Source organism: Zootoca vivipara, chromosome 6 (assembly GCF_965207765.1).
Source record: "Zootoca vivipara chromosome 6, rZooViv2.hap1.1, whole genome shotgun sequence".
Classification (NCBI taxonomy): Eukaryota; Metazoa; Chordata; class Lepidosauria; order Squamata; family Lacertidae; genus Zootoca; species Zootoca vivipara.
Genome location: NC_142589.1, coordinates 10298937 through 10326908, shown reverse-complemented (window position 1 = coordinate 10326908; position 27972 = coordinate 10298937). Strand labels below are relative to the sequence as shown.

The window sequence follows — 27972 nt, the reverse complement described above, 5'->3', positions numbered from 1 at the left end:
CATGAAGTGTCATGCTGAATAAGGTGAGTCAGTTGGTGGCTATTTCCATCTGATGTTACAGAGGGCTCAGCAATCTGGCTGGTTTGCATACATTTCCCTGCCCTGAAGTATCTGGCCTCAAACCTGGAACAGAGGAGTCCAAAAGCTGTAACCAACAGACACACCTAAGGCAGAAACCCCTCCCAGGCACTGCCTGGTTAAAAGAATCTCAGGAAGCAGGGTTTGGGGAGAGCTGCTGCCAGTCAGAGTAGGCAGTACAGGGTTAGATGGACCAACGACCCGGCTCAGCAAATGGGCTGTAAATCAAACAGTTTGTATATGTTTCAGTCTGAACCCCTAAAATTAGCCAGTACGGGCTAATTTTTAACATTTACCTATTATTATTATTATTATTATTATTATTATTATTATTATTATTATTTGCATTCTTAGTCTTGTTTTGTTTCATGAAAAGTAAACTCAAAGCAGCTTGCTACACATCTTTGCAACTGAGTAGTTACCAACTGGATTTCCAGGACACAAACTCGACTAGAACCTTAGGGTCTTGTGGCGGAGAATGCCCAAGCAAAACAATGCTGCTGTTGCGATTTACGGGAAATTAATTTTAAGCATAAGGGATGTGCGCCTTGTCCGAAGACAAAGAGGCCTATTTACACTGTTAATCGACGGGGTGCCTGTAGAATTCATTAAGTGGTTCCAGTTACGTTTTTGAGACTTTAGTGGAACAAAATGATGTCCCGGTGGCAGGATTGGGACCTCTATTTCCCGAGCAGATGTGCTTAGCTCACCTCTGCAGCTCCTGATGCCACACAAGAGTCCACAAAGTCACACGGCATTTTGTACGACACGTGGTTCTCACCCAGATTCCCACTTGTGGGATCTGCAAGAGCTGGATTCCTCCACCGGAGGAAAGTGGCCTCTAACCCCCTCATCCAGCTAACCTGAGCAAACTCAACGCATGTGCATGCCATATGAATTGAAATCCTCAGGCCCAATGGCAGGACGTGGCCCTCCAGACCTCTGTATCTGGCCCTCAGGATCTCAAACCACAAAGCTTCCCAAAAGGCAACTCAGCAATGCCCCAAGACTCCCCACCCCTTCCCTAAGTAAGCGTATTTCAATAAACCAAGTCCGAAAACACATGAAACTATTATCAGATTTACTAAGCTCTCTTTGTTCCAAAGGCACATAAAAATATACACCCTATTGCATTATTATTAACACTGAATTTAACAGCCGCGTCGAGCTGTTGAACATATTGCATGTTAGCCGCCCACAAACCAATCATTCCATTTTAACTTTCCCCTCCAAAGTATCCTTCTTTTGACCTGATTTTATTTTATTTGGAAAGTTGATGCCGGAATCTGGATTAAAATATATGGGCTGCAAAAATAGGCATCCTTTAAAAAAACAACACACACACACCCTCTTTGCCTAGCCCCACTTGAGTGATCAAATCCACAGCAGGTGAGGTTTATAAAGAAAGAGGCATTGTCGTCCAAATAATATTGGCCAATGGGAACTTAGGTTTTGGAGATTCTATCCAAAAAAAACCCCAAAAACCACAAGGGTTGGAAGGAACAGGTCACACACGTCAGCGAGCTTGCAATGCTCGTTGCTGATACGATCCATGCTCATTCTGAAACCCGGAGGTCTTTTGGGAAATCCAACCCTCTTTTTTCAACCAGCTCAGACAAGTGAATGCCCCTATGAACCAACGTTTTAATGAAGTTGCTCTCGGCAGAGAAACCGTATTCCTCTGCCCAGGTGAGAGCAGGGCACAGTTTAAGGTGGAAAAATAGAATTATGCAAACTTTCTAGAGACTCGGCTCAAGAGGGCTGAGCTCAGCATATCTGGAATCGTACCAAGGTTTAAAAGGTGTTAGAATTAGAGAGCTTTGTAAATATTAAAATAATGTTAATAATTAAAGATTATTTCAAAGGCTAACATTGCACTGAGCCTCAATGTTTCCTCCAAAACAGGAAATAAGGTTCCCCAAGGGTTCTGGGGAGGCATCAGTTCCTAAATAGACTGGTGCATTATGAGAGATTGCCACTACTTTAACAGATCCACAATGTGGTGGGTCGGTAACCCAACTGCGGCTCCAAGATAAAGGCACCGTCGAGAGCTGCATCACTGCATGTACGGATACTTCCAGTCCCCCAGGGGTGCGTGGGTTTCTTTGACAGCTTGGGGGGACGTCCAGCGCAGGATGTAGTGGGGGCTCCCGGGCTTGTCGTTCGTTCCTGTTTCCAAAGGGGGGGAAATGCAAACGGCAATCTGAGAAAAACCATTTCCGTCTTTTCAAAACACAAAACAAGCAAAGCAAGCCGCTGGATCTCATTGTGCCTCCGGCTACTTATTTCACATTAGGAATTTTCTATTGCTAACACCATTTTCTTCTTTTTTTCACCTGCCTTCTAATTGGTCTTTACCTTTTTGCATTTTTAACTTTTCCTAGGGTTTTATTGCATGGTTCTGTTTTTATTGCTGTAAATTTGATGTACATTTTTGAAATGCAATTTTAAAGTTAAAAAACAACAAGATATTCAGTAAATAAATCTTGGGATTTAGAAGTATGCAGTATTACAAGGAAATGTAATATTACATTTCCTCTCGGGACTCCCTGTTAATTCCTTTGGGGCAGCCAACATGGTGTAGAGCAGGCATCCCCAAACTGCGGCCCTCCAGATGTTTTGGCCAACAACTCCCATGATCCCTAGCTAATAGGACCAGTGGTCGGGAAAGATGGGAATTGTAGTCCAAAACATCTGGAGGGCCGAAGTTTGGGGATGCCTGGTGTAGAGCATGTTGTCTGATCAGTGGAAGGGAAGACGGAGTTATCCCTCTGTGGCTGTTATCATTCAAAGCGATATTCTGGTGAGTGACTTTCTTCCTTTGACCCTTGCCTCTAACCCCCCAAAAAAGCTTCCTAAAAAAAACTCAACAACTTTGACCTGAACCCCCCAAAAGCAGGGGTAGATCATTGCCAGGTTTTAATTCTAGAAGTAGATCACAGTCTCTCGGGAGTTGGCTACCCCTGGTGCAGAGTATCAGACGTGGGAGAGACCAGGGTTCAAATCACCCCATTTGGCCACACGAAGCCCCCTGGGGAGACCTTGGGGGACAGCCGCTGTCCCTCAGCCTAGCCTACCCCGCAGGGTCGTTGTGAGGATAAAATGAGGGGGAGCACTAAGGAAAGAAGTTGACCATAGAATTGTAAGGGATTCCAAAGGCTCACCTAGGCTTGAATGCAACAGATGAATTAAACAGAAGAGGAAGGCAGAAGGTGCTGCGTTGCCCCACCCAGTGCAAAACCCCACCCAACTTTCGCTCTCGCCCACCTGAGGCCCGGGACCCGCCGAACGGCTGCTGTGCCACGACGGAGCCGGTTGACTTGTCGTTGATGTAGAAGTTGCCAGCTGCGTTCCTTAGGACCTTTGCCGCTTCGTCAATGACGGCTCTGTAAGAGACGCAGAAACGGGGGGTGGGTGGGAAGGAATTCGTGTTAAGACACCACGAGGCCACACCTGCGCGACAGGTCAGGCCCAAGGCAACACAGATGACCCAGAAGACCAGGGTTCGAATCACTGGGTGTGCCCTTGGGGGGACAGTCAGTGCCTCTCTCAGCCTAACCTACCTCGCAGGGTCATTGTGGGGGTGAAATGAGGAGCACGGACAGAACCATGCACACCGCACTGAGCTCTTCAGAGGGGAAAAAGTGGGGTACAAACCCAATGAAATAATAAAGAACGATAATAAAAGTGGGCCCTTGTCTCGGAAAGACAGCCCAGAATCAAAACCCATACCTATATAAGATTAGTTCCTCCTCTCTTGACTTGCTCGCACTACTTGATTTGTACTATGCTGGCAAAAGTGGTCAGGATGAGACCCAGGAGGAGGGCTGTAGGGGGGGGGGGAGTGGACTCCAGTGCTTACTTATCTTGGGCAAACACTGCCCCTGTGAGGCCATACGGAGAAGTGTTGTCAATCAGTTGCAGGACGTCTTTGTACCGACTCTCCGGGTAAACATACACCGTCAGGATGGGCCCGAAAATTTCCTGAATATGGGGGAGAAGAAGGTGGGGGGGTGGAGATAAGAGACAAGAGATGCATCTCTGAGAACAGCATTGGTGTGAGTGTCTAAGCAGTGTCTAAGATCTTCAGGATCTGTCCCAAACCTTCCAACAAACAGCCGAGATAACACCTAGGGTCGAACTTAGCTGGGTGCCACATAATGGGTCTACTCTGAGTAGGACCCCCAACTCCCAGTGTTGTCCCAGACCACTGGCCAAGCTTGGCTAAAGCTGATGGGAACTGGAGCCCCAACAACACAAAGTTGCAATTTCCCCATCCCTGAACCAGGCTGCCACTTGGCCTTTACTGCCCCTAGATGCCTCCATCGCTTGCCTTCACTGCCCCCAGCTACCTCCATCACATCATTTAGTGCAGAGATGGGCGACCTACTGATATCTGGATGCTGCTGGACTACAACTCCCATCATCCCTGACCATTGTCCCTATTGGATTAAGCTGATGGGACCTGGAGTCCGACGACCTCTGGGTTTTTTTTTCCGGAGTAGAATGTGAGGCCCAACATAAAATGCTTCTGCCTCCAGTCTTAACAGATCAAAGGCTTTTTCCTTTCTAGAGTAAGGAAAATGCCTTCGTCCATGGTACCCACCTTGGAAGCTGTGTTTGCGGGGGGGACACACACAAATATTGTTAGCGATTTTTGCTTTAGCAGCCAGCTGGATCAGGCCCATGGCTCATCTAGTCCAGCGTCCTATTCTCTCAATGGCCAGCCTGATGCCTCAATAGGAAACCCACAAGCAAGATCGGAACCCAAGAGCTCCAATCCCTTGCTATTTCCAGCAACTATGGTAGTATTCGGAAGCGTTGCTGCCTCTGACTGTGGAGGCAGAGCACAGCCATACACACACACACACACCCCGAATTTGTCAAATCCCCTTTCAAAGCCACCCAAGTTGGATCTCGGGACTTCCTAGCCACACCGGCTTCACACGAAATGTGTGTGTGAGCCGCGGAGGACGGTTAACGTTCCCCTGGGAAGAAACTCTGCCCCCTTCGAAGACCCACCTCTTGCATGATGGGGTCTTTCGGGTCCTTCGTCTCAATAATACACGGCTGGACGAAATACCCAACCTTATCGTCGCACCCGCCCCCGGCCAGGATGCTGAGGTTCGACGATGCCTCGGCATGGCCGAGCCACTTCTTGTTGCGCTCAAAAGACTGGAAGAGAAGAAGGACATAAGAACAGGAAGAAAACCTTCCGGATCAGGCCAACGGCCCGTCAAGACCACCGTCCTGTTCTCACAGTGGCAGAACAGGAAACCAGCAAGCAGGATCTGAGCGCAAGAGCCCTCTTCCCCTTACCACTGTTTCCAGAAACTAGCATTCAGAAGCATGGCTGCCTCTGACGGTGAAGGGCAGAGCCCAGCCACTGTGGCTAGCAGCCATCAATAGTCCTCCTCCTCCTCCATGAATTTGTCCAATCATCTTCTAAAGCCACACAAGCTGGTGGCCATCACTGCCTCCTGTGGCAGGGAGTTCCGTAGTTTAACAATGTGTGCTGCATAAAGAATTTATTTTATCTGTTTTGAATTACCGTATCCCACGTTTGGCTTCACTGGATCCCCATGAGTTCTAGCGTTATTTTGAGAGGGAGGGGGAAAAAACCTTTCTCTATCCACTTTCTCCGTGCCACCCATAAATTTATAAGCTTCTATCAAGTCGCCGCATACTCACCATTTCTCTGAACCAGGGTTTCCCAAACTTGGGCCTCCAGCTGTTTGTTTTGGACTACAACTCCCATCATCCCTAGTTAGCAGGACCAGCGGTCGTGGATGATGGGAATTGTAGTCCAAAAACAGCTGGAGACCCAAGTTTGGGAAAACACTGCTCTAAACCAAAAATTCCCAAACGCTGCAACCTTCCTTCATAGTGGAGTTGCTCCACCACCCTTTGATTATTTTGCTTGTCCTTTTCTGAATCTTTTCCAACTCAACAATATCCCTTTTGAAGGGAGGCGACCAGAACGACACACAGTATTCCATATGCAGTCACACCACAGGTCACAGCTGCCAAGTCTCCAGCTGAAAAATGCGGGATTCAGCAGCGGCGCGGCACCAGAAGTCGCTTCTACGCATGTCCATGCGTAGAAGTGACTTTCGGTGCCGCTCTGCCCAATTTCCGGTGCCCAGACATGGGCAGAGCGGCACCCGAAATGGAGCCTCCCTGGCAGGTAGGAAATCCAGGGGGGTTTCCGGGATTTTTTTCTATTCGGGATAACATCGGGAAACGGATTAAAATCCGGGGGTTTCCCGCGAAAAACGGGATACTTGGCAGCTATGCCACAGGTTTGTATAATGGCATTACGGCACGGGCAGTTTCCGTTTCCATCCCCACCCTACAGAATTTGGCTGCGGCCACCAGAATGGAGGGTTTGTGAAGGAAAGCCCAAGACCTGCACCCACCCAGATCATGTTCGCACAACCGCCCGCATTTGGGTGATCGATACAAGCACCCTGACAGCACTCTGCTGCGTCGACCTCAGAGCTGTCCTCCGCTGGAAATCGAGCATCACGAAGGAGGTCAACATCCCTTGGACTCCACAAGGCATTACTAACATATAAAGCCCTTAACAGCTTGGGACCAGTTTGCTTGCAGGGTGAACTGCCACTGTTACAGGTACACTGTGGTAGGGATCTCTTTCATGAAGGCAGCACCTACACTTTGGAACTCCCCGCCTCTTGAAGTCCAGAATGCGCCAAAACGCACGGCACCCTTCTCAGCGCCCACTTTTTGCCTATCCACGCGTTCTCCGGCTGACTGCTGGTTTTGATTCTTTCGGAAGTTTTTGGATACTTGCCGGTTTCATCGTTTTGTTTGTTTCCGTCAAGCGCTCAGAGGTTAGAATGCCCTCAAGCGGTGGCGCCGCCCCCTTGGCCAAGGTGGGCCAGCTCATCTTGGGTGGTTGAGCTAGCTAAATGGAAGGGATGGAGGCAGCTCCCTGCCTTCCCAGGAGGGCCAAGGAAAGGAAAGAAGAAACGAGAAACTTGCCCCAAAGATAGATACACCGTTTGGGTGTGACGAGAGATTAGCCCGATTCAACAGGAGAAGCAAAGGACTTCAAAGGGAAAGTCTTCAGCTACAGGAAGGGGGAAATGTGCCTAGACGAGCGAAGCAGGGGAACGTGAGGGCGGGCTGGGGAGCGAAGAGGAGGAGGAGGAGGAGGTGGCAGCGGTGGGGTTATCATTATTGACAGATGCCTGCTCCTAAGCTGTGAAAATACGTCTTTAAAGAAAGCATTTGCCGGCTCAGCCGTAATCTCAGCAGGGATTCGCTCAGCAGAAAAGGCAGGAATGGAGGAAGCTCAGCTCCTGGGAGGTGGAGATAGCAGAGCAAGGGGGGGTGGGGTGGGGAAGGAACCAAGGCGGGGGTAACGCCACGCAGGACCCAGAGACTGGGGAGGGGGGTGGGGCAGGGAGCCAGGGAAAGTGGGACAGGGAAGGGAAGGGCAGGTGGCTGTGGGATCGCTGGACGTGGGTCCGAGAGGGATCAGGAGGCCAGACCTCCACCCCTAGGTGGAAGGAGGGAACGGGTTTGCCGGGCTAACTTGGGTTTCCTTTCTAACCCACCTTTTTCTCCCGAGGAGCTCAAGGTAGCGGACGCCGTTCTCTTCCTCCTCTAATCCCCACAACCAAACCTGTGAGGTAGGTTAGGCTGTCCCAAGGCCACCAAGTGAGTTTCATTGCCAAGTGGTGTGTGCGGAATTCGAACCCTGGTCTCTTGGGCCCTAGTCCAACGGCATAACCGCTACACCGCACTGCCTGCGATGCAACTGATGCACTCCAGAGTTTCCTTGAGGATCACCCTGGGAGACGTTCGGCTGAAGGGCAACCCACAGATAAATGCAGGACAAATAGTGTTGAGTCAGGAGGTGGACCAAGGAGAGGGAGGATCCTGATTTGGCTGCAGTCGAAGGGAGTCAAGAGGGGGGGGGGCTTTGTGAATTTCATTCAGGGCCCTGCTTCCTTCAGGAGCATAAGAAGAACCTGCTGGATCAGGCCAATGGCCCATCTAGCCCAGCGTCCTGTTCTCACAGTGGCTGATCAGGAGGCCTCAAAGGGAAACCCACAAGCAGAGTCTGAGCACAAGGGCATTCTCTGGTGGTTTCCAGCAACTGGTGTTCACAGAACCATCACGGCCTCCGAGTGTGGAGGGCAGAGCAGAGTCGCTGCGACTAGTAGCCATTGAGAACCCTCTCCTCTATGAATTTGCCCAGTCCTCAGTGATGGCCATCACTGTCTCCAGTGGCAGGGAGTTCCACAGTCTAACCACGCACTGCACAAAGGAAACTTCTACCAGGTCGCCTCTAACTTGCCTTTTAACCTAAACTTAAAAGTCCCAAACACTGCAACTTTTCTTCATAACAGTCATTCCATTCCCACCTTTGATCATTTCGGTTTCCCTTTTCTGCACCTTTCCCCGACTCGACAGTACCCTTTTTGAGGGGAGGTCGACCAGAACTGGACACAGAACATTCATAGAATTCTAGAGTTGGAAGGGACTCCGATGGTCATCTAGTCCAACCCCCTGCAATGCAGGAATATGCAGCTGTCCCATAAGGGGATCAAACCTGCAACCTCGACGTTATCAGCACCATGCTCTGCATCCCAAATGTGTCTGCCCCAAAGATTTCGATAATGGCATCCTGATACTGGCAATTTCGTTTTCACTTCCTTCCCACACCTTAACTCGGAAAAAAGATGGATCACTGTTTATGCCTGAGAAAACTGAGGCCAGGTTTTCCTCGCCTTCTCAGGGAAAGTGCACGGGTAAAGGATGGTGGGGAGGAAGAGAGAGCAAAGTCTAGGGTTAAAATAACAGACTGTAAGGAATACACCCCAAACTGGAACAGAATACGCTGCCTATACCAAGCCAGACATTTGGTCTGTCTAGCTCAGTTTTGTGCGCACACATACACACACATCAATGAAAAAGCTGTTGGTCCATCAGCTTGGTATTGTCTACACTGACTGGCAGCAATGGCTTTCAAGGCTTTCAGGCAGGAGTTGCCGAGCAGGTGCCCTGCTCATCGAGTCCAATTCTGTCCAAGTGCTGGTTTTGATGTATAAAACCTTAAATGGCTCAGGACCGCAATACCTCAAGGACAGCCTCTCCCCATAAAACCGACCTGGACCCTGGACCCTTCTTCATGTGCCTCTTCTGTGAGAAGTCCGGAGGGTGGCAACACAAGAACGGGGCCTTTTCTGCAGTGGCTCCCTGTCTGTGGAATGCTCTCCCCTAGGGAGGCTCGCCCGGCACCTTCATTATACACCTTTAGGCACCAGCCAAAGATGTTCCTCTTCAATCAGGCCTTCTCTACCTCTATCTGTGGCTCTTCTGAGAAGTGGGTGAGATGCATTTCCCCACCCCCACCCTGATTTTAATGCATCTATGTTGCAGGGGTATAGGTATAAGTTGCTCTGGGTTCATACCTGCCAAGTCCTGGACGGAAAAATCCGGGATCGGCAGCCCATGACACTGGAAGTTGCGTAGACGCAACTTCCGGTAGTGCTTTGCCCTGCTATGGGCACCAGAAAATGGCGGCGCCAGCGCCGGAAGTCGCTTCTACGCATGACCGGAAATGCGTAAAAGCGACTTCCGCCACCGCCGCCGCCATTTTCTGGTGCCCATAGAAGGGCAAAGCGGCACCAGAAAAATGGCCGCCGGCAGAAGCAGATTTAAGGGAGAATATCGAGATAAAAACCTAAACGGGAGACCGCCGGGAAACGATAGGAAAAAAGGGGTTTTCCCGGCGAAAATGGGATACTTGGCAGCTATGTCTGGGTTTCATTGGGCAAGATAAAGCAACTAGCAAAGTTAATTAGTAAATAAATGGGGAGTCTCAGGCCCAGGGGCTGATTTGAGGTCCTCTAAGCCTCTCTGTCCAGCTCCTAGGACTCTCGCCAGGCCACACCCCCTCCTCTGAGGCCACACCCCCTCCTCTGAGGCCACACCCCTCACTGGTCCTGCTTTCACCCCACTTGAGTGTTTTAGCCTGGCTGGGAAGTGCTTCCCTTGAACTCTGAAAATGCCTCTTCCTTCCTTGGATGGGAGCATAGAGAAGGACGTGTGACTGTTTTAGAAAGTACCCAGTGCTGGATTTACGTACAGTGGTACCTCCACTTACGAATTTAATGCGTTCTGAACGCACATTCGTAAGTAGAAAAAAATTGTAAGCCGAATCCCATAGGAATGCATTGGAAGAAAAAATTCGTAAGTCAAAGCAACCCTATCTAAAAATTCGTAAGTAGAAAAAAATCCTATCTAAACCGCATCCAAGATGGCGGACGAAGCTCCATTCGTAAGTAAAAACATTCGTAAGTATCTGAAGAAGTGTGCATGCACACGAAAGCTCATACCAAAATAAAAACTTAGTTGGTCTTTAAGGTGCTACTGAAGGAATTTTTTTATTTTAATTCGTAAGTAGAGTTATTCGTAAGTAGAGGTACCACTGTATAAGCTAAACAAGCTATAGCTTAGGGCCCCACTCTCTTGGGGGCCCCAAAAAATTTAAAGGGAAAAAAACACCTGGATGTACATTTCCAAAATATAAGATAAAAAACAAATAAAAGAAAACCTATATACAGCAACAGTTGTGTAGGTCCATAAATTACCATATAGCATATATTCAACACAAAAAAAGAGCGACAATTTGTTGTTGACAGCTAGACATATAAAAGGCCCCACCACCTTCAGTAGCTTAAGGCTTCATCAATCAAGCCCTGAAAGTACCCTACTGCGCCAAGGCAAAATTTACCTTTGTTGCCCCTCCCACTTTTGACTCTGGCCCCACCCACCATGACACGTGGCCCCCGGAAGCCTGCCTAGAAGGGAATGCGGCCCTCAGTCTGCAAAAGTCTGGGCAAGCAGTGCCCAATAGATAGAGAGTGTGCACATGTGGTGTTGTTGTTCCTGCTATATTTGTTGTATCCCAATCGTCCTCAAAAAGAGCCCTGGGGTGGCGACTACCAGCAGCTAACACACAAAACAGATTTTACAGAAACCATAATCTAGAATCTGGTATGATGCTCAAAATCCCAGCTTGGCCATACCATTTTCCATTAGTGATGGCTGTTGGCGCCCACTGGGCCCAGTAGGGCAGAAGGCAGGGAGCCAAACAGCAGGTGGCGCTACAGTAAAAGACAGGCAGGGCCAACCCCTGGTTTGGTTGTAATATAAAAATCAGGCAGGGAATCACTAGCTTAGGACAGAGTCTACTGGGCCAGCCTCCACTGCCCAATGAGATCGACCCTACAGCACCCCAAAATCCTGCAAGGATAAATGAACAAAACCAATGTAGGGAGAAGTCAGAGGTGCACAGGGACGGAATTTCCATAGAGAAATCCCTGATTCGTTTCATGGACCCTACACCGTACAGAATTACTGGAGCGACTGGAAAAGAGATACGAATGAAACCCGTTACCTTGTGGTCGATGACAGCAGAGAAGAACGTCTCGAAATCTGTCGGCTGGGGAGAAAACCAAACGAGGAAGAAAAAATGTGAGATGCCACTTGGTTTCTGTTCTGCCCATCTCCCACCAAAGCGAGGGCTACATCCATGTCTTACGTTGAAGGTACTGTGATACCATTTTAACACCACTTTGGCTTCCTCTGAAGGATTCTGGGAACTGTAGTTTGTTAAAGGGTGCTGAGGGTTGTCTGAGATCCCTCTTCCCCTCCCAAGTTATTCCCTGGGATGAGGGATGATTGCTAAACTGCTTTGGAAATTGTAACTCTGAGAGGGCAATGGGGGAACCTCCTAACAACTCTCATCAGCCTTAACAAACTACACTTCCCAGGATCCTTTGGAGGAAGCCATGAATGTTTAAAGTGACATGATACTGCTTTAAATTTTCAACGCAGATGGGAGCTTTCATTGCGATCAGCCCTGTTTCCGTTGCACTACAATTCCGCGTACCACTAAAAAGTATTTCTCTCACTTTCTGCAATGGCCAAAACTAATGTAATTAATTGCCAAATGAAGTTCACTGTCTTAGGTACAGAAGCTACTATTGTCAAGGCTTCCCCCAAAGAATTCTGGGAGCTAGTCTGTATTACGGGTGCTGAGAGTTGTTCGGAGACCCCACCCCCTTCTTCCCCACACAGAGCTATGATTCCTGACAAGCAGGATACTGACAAGCTGGAACGTGTCCAGAAGAGGGCAACCAAAATGGTCAAAGGCCTGGAAACAATGCCTTATGAGGAACGGCTTAGGGAGCTGGGTATGTTTAGCCTGGAGAAGAGAAGGTTAAGGGCTGATATGATAGCCATGTTCAAATATATGAAAGGATGTCATATGGAGGAGGGAGAAAGGTTGTTTTCTGCTGCTCCAGAGAAGCGGACACGGAGCAATGGATTCAAACTGCAAGAAAGAAGATTCCACCTAAACATTAGGAAGAACTTCCTGACAGTAAGAGCTGTTCGGCAGTGGAATTTGCTACCAAGGAGTGTGGTGGAGTCTCCTTCTTTGGAGGTCTTTAAGAATGCTTTGATGGTGTCAAGAATGCTTTGATGGTGTTTCCTGCTTGGCAGGGGGTTGGACTGGATGGCCCTTGTGGTCTCTTCCGACTCTATGATTCTATGATTCCCAGAGTTCCTCGGGAAAAAGGACTGGTTGTTAAGGCACTCTGTGAACGTGCTCAACGAAGACACTAGTCACAGAGCACGAGATTTGAATGGGGAAGGGATGTAGGTTCAACCCTCGCCATCTAGGGCTGGAAGGGGAGCCATTGCATATTTTGGGGACCTCTCTTGTTTTTGTGACTTTTGTGAGCTTTTTAAACCGGTTGCAATATTGTGCTCTGACGTTGCAATCCACCCTGCGGCCTTGACCCAGGCCAATGGCCCAGGTAGCCCAGCGTCACAGTGCCCAGTAGCCCAGCTGCCCCAAAGGGGAAACATGCAAGTGGGATCTAGGATCAAGGGTCTTCTCTCTCCTCCTGTGGTTTCCGGAAACGGCGACTTGGAAGCATCTCTGCCTCTGATTGTGGAGCCAGAGCGCTGCCACCATGGCTAAAGGGACCCCTGACCATTAGGTCCAGTCGTGACCGACTCTGGGGTTGCGCGCTCATCTCGCATTATTGGCCGAGGGAGCCAGCGTACAGCTTCCAGGTCATGTGGCCAGCATGACAAAGCTGCTTCTGGCGAACCAGAGCAGCGCACAGAAACACCGTTTACCTTCCTGCTGTAGCAGTACCTATTTATCTACTTGCACTTTGACGTGCTTTCAAACTGCTAGGTGGGCAGGAGCTGGGACCGAGCAACGGGAGCTCACCCCAGGGATTCGAACCGCTGACCTTCTGATCAGCAAGCCCTAGGCTCTGTGGTTTAACCCACAGCACCACCAGCGTCCCTGCCATCATGGCTAGTAGCCATCAATAGCTTTCTGAAGAAAAAAAGGGGGGGTGGCAAAAGGCAGTGGGTTTCTTTTTTTTTTCAATTAGTCTGTTCCATGCAACCAACCCTCGCCTGTGTAGGCAACAAGTTAATTTCTAATTGCCAGAGAGAGAGAGAGTACTAAGGACGAAGGAGAGAGTTCTGTAGGGAAAGGGGGTGTCAGGCATTGCGGGGAGGGGGCAGGGATGGTCCCGAAAGCAGGGAGGGGGAAAGCAGGGGATAAAGAGGTGCCTTCAATGGGAATTAGCAGCCAGCCAAGTGCAGCCTCTAATCCCATCAGCCACCCGCTGAGCCGCAAAGCCCCTTCAGCGGAGAGGAGCCTTCCCACTCACATCGCCCACTTTGATCTTCCGGTGCTCTTCCAGGAGCGCGGCTTTGATGCGGGGCCACAGAGAGTCGGGGGCGTAGAGGCGGGAGCAGGCCGAGCACTTCTGCCCACCGTACTCGAAGGCCGAGCGCAGGGTCCCGCTCACCACGCTGGGCACGTCCGCCGAGGCGTGGATGAAGTGGAAGTTCTTGCCGCCGCACTCTGCGCAGAGGGAGAGAGATGGGAGACTTGGGCAAAGGGGGTTGACCGGCAGCAGGGCATTGACTTCCGTGCATCGTGAGAACATCAGAAGAGCTCTGCGGCTGGATCAGGACCCTGGCCCGGCGTCCTCTTCTCAGAACGGCCAACCAGTGAGTATGACCCGAGTCCAGTGGTGACACTCCCCTGCAGTTTCTGGGAGCCGAAATACACACACACACACCGACACACACACCCAAATCAAACATTGAATTGTTGCTTGTTTTTTATATAATTTATGTTGCGGTCGTGGTGCTCTGCTATGTTATTACTGTACGCAAAACCGCTTTGTGGCTCAGGCGAGTGAAAAGCAGCATCAAAATACAGTCGTACCTTGGAAGTCGAACGGACTCCGTTCCGGAAGTCCGTTCGACTTCCAAAACATTCAGAAACCAAAGCACGGCTTCCGATTGGCTGCAGGAAGGTCCTGCAGCCAATCGGAAGCCCCGTCGGATGGTCGGCTTCCAAAAATAGTTCGCAAACCAGAACAGTCACTTATGGGTTTGCGGCGTTCGGGAGCCAAAACGTTCAAGAACTAAGCTGTTCAAAAACCAAGGTACGGTTGTATAATGAATGAATAAAACATGGTGGAAGGCAACTCTGAGTCTCCGTGCAAACCATCACCTGAATTTCAGCCTTTCAATCCACATACATCCCGGAAGAATATAAGAAGGCCCCAGTCTGGATCAAGCCATCTAGCTCAGCATCCTGTTCTCACAGCGGCCAAACAGATGCCCATTACAGGAAGCCCACAAGCAAAGCTCAAGCACAAGGGTGCTCTCTAAGAGCCTTGAGGGGTGGGGAGAGTTGCTGTTCTGCTCAGGTCCTGTAGCAGCGAGTTCCAAAGGTTCGCTGCACATTGCACGGTGCAGATCTGTTTATTTCCAGCCCGCTTGAGCACTTCATGCATTCACTGAGTGACTAATAACACAATGGCTAAAGCTGGAGGCAGCAATGCTACTGAATACTAGTTGCTGAAAGTGGCAGGAGGGGGAGAGGGCTCTGGGGCTCAGATCCTGCTTGTGGGCTTCCCATTGAGGCATCAGCTTGGCCACTGTGAGGACAGGATTCTGGGCGAGATGAGCCATGGGTCCTGATCTAGCAGGCTGTGGTTATGTTCTTAGTTCCTTGGGGGAAAAGGAGAAATGACAGCAACTCATGCAGGGAACAACTCAAGTCTTTCCAGCCTCCATGGAGAATTGGGGCGGCGTCACCCACATCAGGCTCTTACCCCCAGCAAGCCGTGGGAAGGTGCGGTACCGATCCAGGTTCTCGGAGACCTGCTTCCAGAGGCGCTTGAAGGTTCTGGAAAGGAGGGGAGGAAAAGAACTTCTCATGATGCAGAACTTCAGAACTCTGGCCTGATCCAGCAGGCTCTTCTGATGTTCTTATGAATAGTGATGTTACACACACAAACACACACACACACATAATTTCTGTTTCGCTCTGTCAACCCTGTCCCTAAACATGTATGTGATCCTGGGTTCAATCTCTAGGGGGTTGGACTAGATGTCCCTGTGGGGTCCCTTCCAGCTCTACAATTCCACAATTCTCAGGGCACCAAATTCTCTGTTTGCCACCAGCCAGCTGCTTAATTTCTGGCAGAGGCTGCATCAGCAGATTCTCTCTCTCTCCCTCCCGTTACAATTTGCTCTTTTCTGGGGCGAGCGGGAGTTGCCACCTCCACCCTAGCCTGACCCCCCTCCCCTGCAATCTCTGGCTCTCAGAAGACTGTGAAGCTATTAAAAGCACCAGCCTCCTCTAAACCTCTGAACGAGCGCCACGCTCGGATGCGCCCCTGCTCCTTAAAAGGTGGGGAGCTCATAAATTAGCACCAGAGTGTGGGACTCCTGGTGTGAGAGCATTAGCATTTTTATTGTTTTGAAAAGCAAGAGTTTGGTCACACTTGAAAATCAAAAAGAAAAAAGGGGGGGGGAGAACGAAATGAAGTACTTCTGGCTTTGCCTCTCCTGCACTCTGCCAAAGACAGGAAGCGTCAACCTATAAACAGGAAGTTGAGCAACCCATAAACACAACTTCCAAGAAGTATCAGCCAATAAGCAGGAAGTTGAGCAACTTGCAAATACAACTTCCAGGAAGTGCCAGTGCGTAAGCAGGAAGCTGAGCATCCCGTAAGCAACTCTTCCAGGAAGTGGTACCTATAAACAGGAAGTTGAGCATGCTGCAAATTCATCTTGCAGGAAGTATCAGCCAATAAGCAGGAAGTTGAGCAACTTGCAAATACAACTTCCAGGAAGTTTCAGTGTGTAAGCAGGAAGTTGAGCATCCCAGTAAACAACTCTTCCAGGAAGTGGCAGCCTATAAAGAGGAAGCTGAGCTGCCCACAAATATGACCTCCAGGAAGTGAAAGCTTGTAAACAGGAAGCTGAGCATCCCGTAAACAGGTCCTCCAGGAAGTGGCAGCCTATGAACAGGAAATTGAACAACTTGTAAATACAACTTCAAATCAGTGGCAGCCTACAAACAGGAGGTCTCCCACCCCTCCTAACTCACGGTACGCTGCCGGTGAAGTTGAGCCCACAAAAGTGCTCCGAGGCGGTCACTGCATCGCCAAAAACGGGGCCGTCGGCCGGGACGAACTGGATGACGTTGGGCGGGAGCCCCGCTTCCAAAAGGATCTTGTAGACGGCATAGCTGGACAGCATGGCTGTGTCGCTAGGTTTCCAGAGGACCACGTTCCCCTGGAAGTGGAGAAAGCAAAGGCCACAAAGCAAATCAGGTTTGTCACAGAATCATAGAATCGTAGAGCTGGAAGGGATTCCAAGGGTCATCTAGTCCACCTGCCTGCAATGCAACTGGTATTTAGTTAGGACAGTTAAATGGAACCTCCAAGTTCAGGAGCAGTGTACCTCAGAATGCCAGCTGCTTTGCAGAAACAAGGGCAGAGGGCTGATGTCTTCGTGCCCTGATTATGGGCTTCCCAGAGGCGTCTGATCAGCTGGCATGGGAAGCAGGAGGCTGACTCGAATTTGGGCCTTTGGATGTTCTTAAATAGCCATTGTGGCACGGAATAGAGCCTTCGTGTACGGGGGCAGTCTATCTCCAAATGCCAGTCGCTCAGGGACAAGCAGTAGGACAGACAAGAATAGGTGGGCTCACTGTGGTCTCACTCAGCAGGCTGAACACTGAACAGGAAGCTGCCTTATCAGACCAATTGGTACATATAGTTCAGTATTGTCTACACTGACTGGCAGCGGCTTCCCAAAGAGGACATCTCAAGCCTACCTGGAGAAAGACTTTCCCAGGTTGAGCCTCACCTCAAAAAGGGCACTGTAGAGTTTCAAAAGATTCAGAACATGGCAACTAAAGCGATCGAGGGGGTGGAGAGACTCCCCTGAGACAAAAGGTTGCAGCATTTGGGACTTTTTAGTTTAGAGCAGGCTTTCCCAAACTTGGGTCTCCAGCTGTTTTTGGACTACAACTCCCATCATCCATGGCTAGCAGGACCAGAGGTCGTGGATGATGGGAATTGTAGTCCAAAAACAGATGGCGACCCAAGTTCGGGAAACGATGGCTTTGAGAAAAAGCAAGGAAGAGGGGACGTGATAGAAGTTTTAAAATATGGGCATGGCATGGAGAAAGCGGAGGGAGAAAAAAATTTCTCCCTCTCTCATAACACTAGAACTCCTCCAATGAAGCCAAATGTTGGAAGATTCGAGACAGATAACAGAAATGACTTCTTCATGCAGCACATAAGCTATGGAACTGCCTGCCACAGGAGGCAGTGATGGCTACCAACCTCTATAGTTGCTGAAAACTACAGGAGGGGAGAAGGCTCTTGTGCTTGAGGGACAAGTTGGGACAGTGGCCTGATTATTCCTATATTCATACATTCTTGAATTTGAGAGATTGGATAGGTGCTTTTGTCTCTAACCCTCTCTCCTCCCCATCTCAGGATTGCCTAGCAAACTTTGAAGAAGTTTCCTAGTGTTAAAAAAGACCTTTTAAAAAAATGTCCAGAGGATGGCGAGGGGAGGGAGGAGGATGTTTAAGAACCGGAACGCTTTCCCCGTGAGATGCTCAGCTCAGCGGGCGGCAGGAGGGACCCCCCTGGTGTTCAAAAAGCACAGGGCTGGGTGTAGAAATATGTGCTGCACGGAGGGGGGGGGAGAGAAACACTTTTCCCCAAAACTCCCCCTGCCACTGGCGGGTGGGGGGAGGACGGAACACCAAAGAGCCGTCCAAGCCCCCCACCCCACGATTACTCACCATCAAAGCTGGAGCTCCTGCCAGGTTCCCTCCGATGGCAGTGAAGTTGAAGGGGGAGACAGCGGCAATGAAACCCTGCAGGAGTAGGGAAAAAAGGATGAATTAGGACCGTGGAATAAGCAGCCACGGAAGAGTTTCTCGGGGGGGGGAGGGGGAGGCGCGAGCGAGAGAGCGAGCGAGAGAGCAAATGGGCCAGCATAAGCGTCTATAGCATCTGTTTTTAAAAATATGCACAGGGCTGCATCTCCCTGTGAAATAATAATAATAATAATAATAATAATAATAATAATAATAATAATAATAATAATAATACAGTAGTAGTAATTTTTTATTTATACCCCGCGCTTCCCGGTTTGAAAACCGGGCTCAGGGCGGCTAACAGCAAATATGAAACATTAATTAAAAGCGACTTAATAAACAGCATAAAATACAACACAAATGTAGCATGCATGTCAATAAAATTCAAAAAATTCAGGCTCGTTTTTTTTGGGGGGGGGTGGAACCCAGTTCAGCAAACGTCAAGTGATTGTCAGGGCTAACTGGCCAAGAAACTTCGCTTTCATTTTAAAAAAACACAACCCTGCAAAGCTTCTAGCCCTCATTGTGGACAGGCGAGCTTGAAACCACGCAGAAGTCAAAAAGGTGGGTGGGCTGGACTAATAAGATGGTTAGATGTTTGGGGGCGAACGTCTCCCCGCCATTTAGCAAAGCGCTTTGAGATTGTTGTCTTTATGATCATTGAATCACGGAGTTGGAAGGAACCCCCAAGGATCTTCTGGTCCAACCCCCCCACAGTCACAATGGTCTCTATCCTGACTGTCGCATAGAGGGTACCCCACCCCCGGGTGGGGGGAGGCCCTTTGTGCCCCACCTCCAGCCCCCGATAGATCATGCTGTTGGTACTGGGGGGAATGCTGAGCGGCTGCTGCTCCTCCAGCTCCACGGCATATTTGGCATTGAACCGGAAGAAGTCGATGAGCTCCGCGGCTGCGTCAATCTCCGCCTGGATGACGGTCTTTGCCTGGTTGAAACAAACAAAACTTTCCAAAGTTGCCATTCTTCCAAGTTCATATTCAGCCCCTAATCCACACAGGCCTCTGCTTCCTTCCCCTTACCGCAGAGCTACCGCATAATACCCGTTCAGCATTCGTAAAAAAATGACCAGAACAATGAAATTATTACTTTTTTATTTTAAAAAAAAGAAGTTAAAATCAAACATTTGAAACACTGAAAAAAAACAACAACAAGGTGTTAAAAATTGAATCAAAACTCTCGCAAGGCTTCTACGTGTCTGTATCGGCTTTGCCTAATCAAAACCGTTTTCCGCAGGCACCAGAAAGTATATGGTGAAGATGCTTGCCTGGTGTCAAGGGGCAAGGAGTTCCAAAGTCTAGGTGCTCAAAGATTGGGTTTCTTTTCTTTTACAATCATACAATCCAAGGACTGTAGAGTTGGAAGGGACTGCCGAGGGCCAACCCCCCTGCAATCAAGCAGTATATAAAATTTCAGTAAAATAAATAAATGACATTGCTTCTTTTTTTTCAGATTTTCGTTCCTAACTCAACACAGCCCGCCGGAAGGCAGAGGAGGGCCCTAACCACAGAAACATCTCCCATAATCATTTGCACAGCCTGCTGGGGTTTTAGACCCGCGATACACCACCCACCTGTCCCACCATGGTCTTGGCCAAGATTTCCGCCCTCCTGGGACCGCTCAGCAGGTCGGCCGCTTTGAAAAATATCTCCGCACGGTCCTGGACAGGCCGTAGGTCCCATTCCCTTCGGGCGGCCACAGCGGCGTTGATGGCCTTGTTCAGCAAGTCCTGGTTGGAAGAGAAGATGACAAGGGAGAGGTTTATAAGAATTAAACGCAGTTTGGAGAAAACGGAAAGAGAGAATAACTCTCTCGGCTGTGCAATGCACACAGCACCGGCGGCACTCCCTGCCACAGGACAGCAGCATTCCTCTGAGTACTGGATGGTGGGGAGTTTTGCACCCTGCTGGTGGGCCAACCGGAGGCATCTGATTGGGCACCGTGGGAAGCAAGACTGTAGCTCAACAGGTAGAGCATCTGCCTAGCATGCAGAAAATCCCATTTCTGCCACCAAGAAACTATCCGAGCCCAAGTGGCACGTCTGCCGCTAGACATGGCTTCCGACGCAGGCGCTGCTCACCTTATCTGCGTAGCAGTATTTGGCCACTTTGTGGGAATGGTTGAAAGGCTGAAAAAGAAAGAAGAAATTATTTTTGGAGGTCCTTATAGTATCGTTCTGCTCGTCTACTCAGAAACCACCTCCGTCTCCCAAGGTTCAACAGGATTTACTCCCAGGTAAGTTTATATAGGATAGCAGTAGTCTTAGCTAGGAATAAAGCCCATTGGCATTCCAGAAGATATTTCAAGGAATATTTCAAGCTCATACCAAGGGCCACCCAGGTTGCAACTAATCCCAACAAGATTTTCTTTCATTGGATTTATATCCTGCCTTTTTCTCCAGAGAGCTCAAGGTTCCTCCCTGTCCTCACTTAGTACCAGCAACAACCCTGTGAGGTAGGCAAAAGCAGCAACTGGCCCCCAAGGTCCCCGCAGAGAGCTTTACAGCTGAGTCGGGATTTGAACCCAGATCTTCCAGGTCCTAGTCTTGACACTCAAACCACTACATAGCCACAGGCCCCAGCGACAGAGAGGTTATCCTTCTCAAACAAAATCTAAAAACCAAATCTTGACAGCTTACTGATTTGGGGAAGTGGAGGGAAAATTCATCACAGGCCAATGTCAGGCCACTAACAAAATATAAATATAAGCGGATGTTTGTCGATGGAACTCACCGAGACTTGATACCTCACATCGGACGTCCACACCTCCTCTCCTCCAACGACACACGGGATGGATTCGGTCTTGCCTTTCAAATCATTTAGAGCCTACAGAAAGAATTAATAATAATAAGATTAATAATAATAATAATAAATTTTATTTATACCCCGCCCTCCCCAGCCAGGGCCGGGCTCAGGACGGCTAACACCAAATATGAATTACAATAAAACGTAATAGGAAAAACAAAAAACAAACAAACAAACAAACATTTAATTAAATACGGCTTAATAAGCAGCTTAAAATGCAGCCTCATTTTAGTAAAGTGAAAGGGAAAGAGACCACTGACCGTTAGGTCCAGTCGTGGATGACTCTGGGGTTGCGGCGCTCATCTCGCTTTACTGGCCGAGGGAGCCGGCGTACAGCTTCCGGGTCATGTGGCCAGCATGACTAAGCCGCTTCTGGTGAACCAGAGCAGTGCACAGAAACGCCGTTTATCTTCCCACCGGAGCGGTACCTATTTATCTACTTGCACTTTGATGTGCTTTCAAACTGCTAGGTTGGCAGGAGCTGGGACCGAGCAACGAGAGCTCACCCCATCGCAGGGATTCGAACCACCGACTTTTTGATCGGTAAGCCCAAGAGCCTCAGCCACCCGCATCCCATTTTAGTCTCATTTTAGTAGTACACCATAAATCAAGACAATAAAGGGAGGAAACATCAGATATTCACCCGAGCCAGCTACCCATGCTGGTCCTACATGGGCCAGCAAAAAAGCCAAAGGAAAATTTATACACCAAATCCCATATAAGGGGTCGGAGTGAGTCCAAGCCAAAGGCCAGGCAGAACAGCTCTGTGTTGCAGGCCCTGCGCAAAGACGTTAAATCCCGCTGGGCTCTAGTCTCTTGTGACAGAGCGTTCCGCCACATCGGGGCCAGTGCTGAAAAGGCCCTGGCCCCAGCTGAAACCAATCTAACCTCCTTGAGGTTCGGGACCTCCAAAGTGTTGTTATTTATCGACCTTAAGGTCCTCCGCAGGGCATACCAGGAGTTAAGTGTGGTGTAGTGGTTAAGAGCGGTAGACTTGTAATCTGGGGAACCGGGTTCGTCTCTCCACTCCTCCACATGCAGCTGCTGGATGACCTTGGGCTAGTCACACTTCTTTGAAGTCTCTCAGCCCCACTCACCTCACAGAGTGTTTGTTGTGGGGGAGGAAGGGAAAGGAGAATGTTAGCCGCTTTGAGGCTCCTTCGGGTAGTGATAAAGCGGGATATCAAATCCAAACTCTTCTTCTTCTTCTTCTTAAGAGTCCAGTTTTCCTTTAGCGCCTTCCCTAAGGAATTGCCCCCCTCTCATTTCAAACAGGGGGTCCCTATCCATATTCCCTCCTGAGGCTCACATGCCAGTGGCGAAAAATGAGGGGAGCAATGGATGCCAAGTTTATCTTCACACACCAGACTCGTTTCTTCACCGACTCACAAACCCCTCTCTATCTCCCATCCGGGGGGGGGGGGGGGAGAGGCATTATCAGAAATCAAGGATACATTTCCGACAAGGCAAAAGGGTTCAAAGGGTGTGTGAACTAGGTCCAGAGGGCAGTGCAGCCTGGAGAGAAGGGATTTTGTCTGGGGAGAGTCCTGAGAGACAGACAGAGAGGTGGGGACGATCACACTGTCCCATGTGCATTAGGCTCCTGACTTAGGACCTTCACTCTTCCACCAAAATACATAACATAGTAACAAACAAAAACAATAACACAGTTTAGAAGGCCATAGATGGTTGAAGTAGCCAAAGGCCTGGAGGGAAAAGAATGTTTCTGCCTGGTGCCTAAAGATATGTATCAAAGACGTCCGTCACTCGGACCCATACATGTGTAAGTAGATTCAAGATTCAATATACTTTATTCGACCGATTGTAAGAAACAAAAAACATTTCTCAATACAAAGATAAACATATAAAACTGAAGGCATCAGAGGGATACATAAAAATATAAAAATATAAAACTGAAGGCATCAGAGGGATACATAAATGGGGTATGACCGCGCTACTAAACCTCCTACAGGTAACCCACATCAAGACATTCGATTATACGTTTCCGACACTTGAGCGCCAGGAAGAGGAATTTAGCCACTGAGAAGGTTATTTTCCCAGTGGGCTTGTTTAGCAAATATGCTGCCTGCCATTCTCTCGGGAACTAAACTGAGATAAATACGGGGCTATAAAATATCGCCTTAAATCATTATAAAAGGGACAACTCAGTAGAATGTGTTCTGTGGATTCTACCTCACCCAAGGCACAATGGCACATTCTCTGACCGTATGGGACTCCTCCAAATCTTCCCCTCAAAACCGCCGAATCAAGGACATTCAGTCTAGCCGCAGTAAGTAGTCTGCGGTATTCCACGTAGTGGATATCTGCCAGGTAACGGGCTGGTGCAGACCGATACACCTGCTCTCCTAAAAACATCCCAGATTTCACGCGGGCTATGTCCTCCTGTCTAGCAATATCCCCCAATCTCTGAGCGATCATCGCTTTAGCGCGGCTGTACGTCATGGACTCAATATAAAGGGAGGACAGACCGCACTTTTGCACTTCCTCTACCACTTCCCTTTCCCATGGAGATTTAAAATTATCCCTCAGAATCAGGGGGGCCAAACCCATCGGTCTGAAACATAGTTTGAGCCATAGCCATAATTTCGCTTTCAGGGCCACATACGTAAAGGCTTGGCAACCGGTCTCCAATCTCATGATCGCATCCGCAACAGAAGGGGGGATCCTGAGAATGGCCCTGAGGAATTGTGATTGGATAGATTCCAATCTTACAAAGTCCCTACGCGAACCCAAGTAAGATTAAGGGTTATGTAACTTCTTCCAAAACAGCATGACACTCTAGAAGTTGAATAGGATGCAAAATCTGAAGATGCTTCGAATTAGGGTCACTAAGTCGGCATAACAGTAAATACACTTTGGCGTGAAAACCCCCATAACCCAAAGAAGTAGGTATGAACAAGTAAAAAATGTACAAGGAAAACAGTAGCTGATAGAAGTACCATATTTTTCCGTGTATAAGGCGAGGGTTTTTTATTTTAAAATTATGCAAAAAATTGGGGCTCATCTTATACACGGATAGTGGAGAGTTGGGACGGGCAATTGTTGGTTGCTGCGAGTAGGAGATTGCCAGCGGCATTTTTGTGTGTTAAGGTCAAGGTCCGCTGGCTATTGGCTGCTGCGGCAATTGGGTGGGCGATTGGCGCTTGCTTTCCCCCCGAAAACCTCAGCAACTGTGGGCAATCCCCCCCCCCAAAAAAGCTCAACAACTCTGGGCAATCTCCCCCCATTTTCTCAATTTTTAGTCCCCAAAAAGAGAGGGTGTCTTATACACGGGGGCGTGTTATACACAGAAAAATACAGCAGCTGGGGGCAGTAAAGGCAAGTGATGGTCTAGTTTAGGGATGGGGGAACTGTGGGCCTTCCAGGTGTTGCTAGACTCCCAATTCCCATCAGCTGTGGCAGCAACATCTGGAGGGCCAAGGGTTCCCTATTCCGGCATTAAAAGAAGGCAGAGTGGTGACGGAGGCAGCAAAGGCAAGTGACGGTTAAGTTCAAGGATGCCCAAAGTGCAAATATCTCCTCTATGCAATACCTTCTGCAGGGCCGCTCGTTCGGGGCTGCCGGACTTGAATGCCAAAATGGGTTCGTTGGCCACCTCTGCAGTGGCTCGGTGCTGCCATCGCAGCCTGGCAGGGAGAAAGAAAAGGGGGAAATGTTAGTTCTCGGGTCCCTTTGGGAATTACCACCTATTAAGCTGCTGGGGGTTTTTGCAGGAAGGCTGCGGCGGATGACGGCTGCAGAATGACATCCACAACAGTGCTAGCAAAAAACCGCACAAATCTTGCTACAGGGACCCTGCCGTTGCCAACGCAGCCTGCCCAACGCTTTGGCCTTCAATCCAAAGTTCAATAGTTTGCTCAGCAGACTGTAGCTGGACCTGTGCGTCTTGGTGCAAAGTTTGACATTCTTCTCCGCAGCGGCACAGTTTGGGGGCCGGCGGGCCAGCTCGAATTTCCTTTAAGAACTTTAGGGCAAGTGCAGTTGGAGAGACATGGGGAAAGCAGACCGGCTGTGTGTGTTTGCTTTCCTAAGATGGTGACTATGTTATCTCATGCAGGTGCTGATAAAACCCGAGCCCTCATTAGCTGCGATAAGGAAAGGTGCGAGGCAGATGGAGATAACAGGACTGTGGGACTGTGGAATTACCAGGAATCTGTGTCAACGGGAGGCAAGAGATACACTCAAGAATTAAGGCCCTCTGGATGTTGCTGAACTAGAACTCCCAGCAGCCCCACCAAGCACAGCCAGCAGTGGTGGGAGTTGTAGTTCAGCTGCATCTGAAAGGGGAGTAGTAGAAGGTCCCAGATTCAATAACCGACATCTCTAGCTAGGGCTGGGATTCTCCCCTGCCTGAAACCCTGGAGAGCTGCTGCCAGTCAGAGTAGACAGCACTGAACTAAATGGACAAATGATTTGACCAGGGGACTCCCTGGTCCTGAATGAGGTAACTGTGCCCCTGAAGGACCAGGTGCGCAGCCTGGGAGTCATTTTGGACTCACAGCTGTCCATGGAGGCACAGGTTAATTCTGTGTCCAGGGCGGCTGTCTACCAGCTCCATCTGGTACGCAGGCTGAGACCCTACCTGTCCGCAAACTGCCTCGCCAGAGTGGTGCCTGCTCTGGTTATCTCCCGCTTGGACTACTGCAATGCACTCTATGTGGGGCTACCTTTGAAGATGACCCAGAAACTGCAATTAATCCAGAATGCAGCAGCTAGACTGGTGACTGGGAGCGGCCGCCAGGACCACATAACACCGGTCCTGAGAGGTCTACACTGGCTCCTAGTACGTTTCTGAGCACAATTCAAAGTGTTGGTACTGACCTTTAAAGCCCTAAACGGCCTCGGTCCTGTATACCTGAAGGAGCGTCTCCACCCCCATCGTTCAGCCCAGACACTGAGATCCAGTGCCGAGGGCCTTCTGACAGTTCCCTCATTGCGAGAAGTGAGGTTACAGGGAACCAGGCAGAGGGCCTTCTCGGTAGTGGCACCTGCCCTGTGGAACGCCCTCCCAGCAGATGTCAAGGCAATAAGCAACTATTTTACTTTTAAAAGACAACTGAAGGTGGCCCTGTTTAGGGAAGTTTTTTATGTTTGATGCTGTATTGTTTTTAATATTCGGTTGGAAGCCGCCCAGAGTGGCTGGGGAAACCCAGCCAGATGGGTGGGGTATAAATAATAATAATAATAATAAGAGTTGGTAAGACCACACCAAATTTATGGTGCTTCCATTTGGTGAAGTCTTAACAAAGCAGAATGGGAACTATCGCCCTGTTGCTATCTTTTTAATATTTTATTTCATTTTTATTTCAGTCTGATTTTTTAAAAAATAAATAAATGAGTGCATCTTTTAAAAAAAATCATGTATTGTTTTTACCACCTCAAGGACCTGATCGCCTTAGGGTGAAGGTTGGTTAATTATTAATAATAATGAATTTAGCAGAAAAGTCAGGGATCAGCATATTAATTTAAAGCCTATAAATAATTCTTTTCCAAAGAAGTTAAGGCAAGCACTCTGAAGGGCAAAAATGCAGAAGTTCTCCTCCTGCAGTTTAGTTTTTAAGAGCTCGAAACATATTTTAACCCGCCACTGAAGTTCTTTTGCTGGTGGGGGAAGAGAGAGAAAAAATTCCACTTGCTGAGGACAGGCCAGAGAATTTCATCAGAGCAGCCACCTGACCTCTGTCAAAGTTCTTGCCTTGAAGCTCCTTGCAAAATCTTTGACTGCCTAGGGAGAGAGGGAAGCAGGTCTGTTTTTTTCCAGGTTATCTGAATTTGGGGAAATTGCTCTTTTCGGGCATGGTCAAAGTCTCAGAAAGCGAAAGGCTTCTGCAGATAAAGATAGAGGAACTGGGTGCCTGTCCCGGGAAAGAAGTACTGTGGGTTAGTTTTCCTCAGATTAGAGACCTACTGGAATTAATGGTCTCAAGTTTGCCAATGTCCATTAAGTTTAATGAGTTTACTCAAAGGAGGGCTAATGTGAGATACAGCTCAATAAATACAGATCTCGATCCCCTGCTACTACCCACCGATAGAATGTTTACTGATATGAAACTGACAGTTTGAAATTGCAAATCCTTACAACAGCACAAGAGAGTAAGATCCAGGAGCCAACCCCCCTCCCCACAGGAAAAAAGAAACCATGGCTGAAATCCTAACCATTGAATTGTCCCATTGAATTGAATGGAGCTTAACTCACAGGTTAGGTGAAGTTAGGCTTGTAGTCTAGAAGGGGTCCTTACGTCAGGAATCAGTAGAAGGGGGCTATTCATTGAGGAATGAATATAAAAGTAATTCCTGGGGAGGCTACTAGGAGGTTCCCTACTCCCCCAAAGTAGAAGGGACTGCCCAGTTTTGAGCTTCGTTTACTGGAGGGGTACTTTTGCACGCAAGGAAGGAGGTTACTCCAGAGATACTCCTAGAACTAAGGGCACTAGAGACTCCCCCCACCATCCCAAAGAGTGATCAGATAGTGGCAAGAAGACCTTCCTTCCAAAAAGGGGGTGGTTCTGCAATACCCAACATAAAAACCAGGCTTTGCCCATAGGTAGGATATACAGGAGCACAGTCTGCGATGGGGTGGTTTCAGCCTGACTGCCCCACACTTGAAAAATCGGGATTCAAGACGGGAAAGAGAAGATTTTCCCCCCTCCCCAAATAGTCTTCCCCTCGCCCCCAATAATCCAAACTCACCCCACCCTGGGTAGCGTTCTCTGTAACAGAGGAAGCAACATCTTACGTATATACACTGTATATATATCTCTCTATAGAGGC

The 27972-nt window shown here is 48.9% G+C and overlaps 1 protein-coding gene across 1 annotated transcript; it reads right to left on the bottom strand.

Annotated features, from left to right (window-relative positions):
- Positions 1–1145: 1145 nt before the first annotated feature.
- On the bottom strand, positions 1146–27972 carry ALDH4A1 (aldehyde dehydrogenase 4 family member A1). The gene is made up of 15 exons (XM_035120447.3): positions 27892–27972; positions 24734–24827; positions 21109–21201; positions 20457–20504; positions 19950–20105; positions 19155–19304; positions 18284–18358; positions 16568–16755; positions 15285–15358; positions 13821–14017; positions 11516–11560; positions 5101–5253; positions 3941–4062; positions 3346–3464; positions 1146–2247 (listed from the first exon to the last, which is right to left on the bottom strand). The coding sequence occupies exons 1-15, from the start codon at positions 27930–27932 to the stop codon at positions 2135–2137; spliced, it is 1668 nt and encodes a 555-aa protein (XP_034976338.3). The 5' UTR covers positions 27933–27972; the 3' UTR covers positions 1146–2134.

Bases quoted from the DNA above. Each gene is read 5' to 3' on its own strand.
- ALDH4A1 (XM_035120447.3), bottom strand. From the start codon at position 27,932: ATGTTGCTTCCTCTGTTACAGAGAACGCTACCCAGGGTGGG. The intron at 21,202-24,733 runs GTATTGCATAGA...TTCTTTCTGTAG, and splicing joins AACGAGCGGCCCTGCAGAAG to GCTCTAAATGATTTGAAAGG. The intron at 2,248-3,345 runs GTGGGCGAGAGC...CTTTGGAAACAG, and splicing joins CGGCGGGTCCCGGGCCTCAG to GAACGAACGACAAGCCCGGG.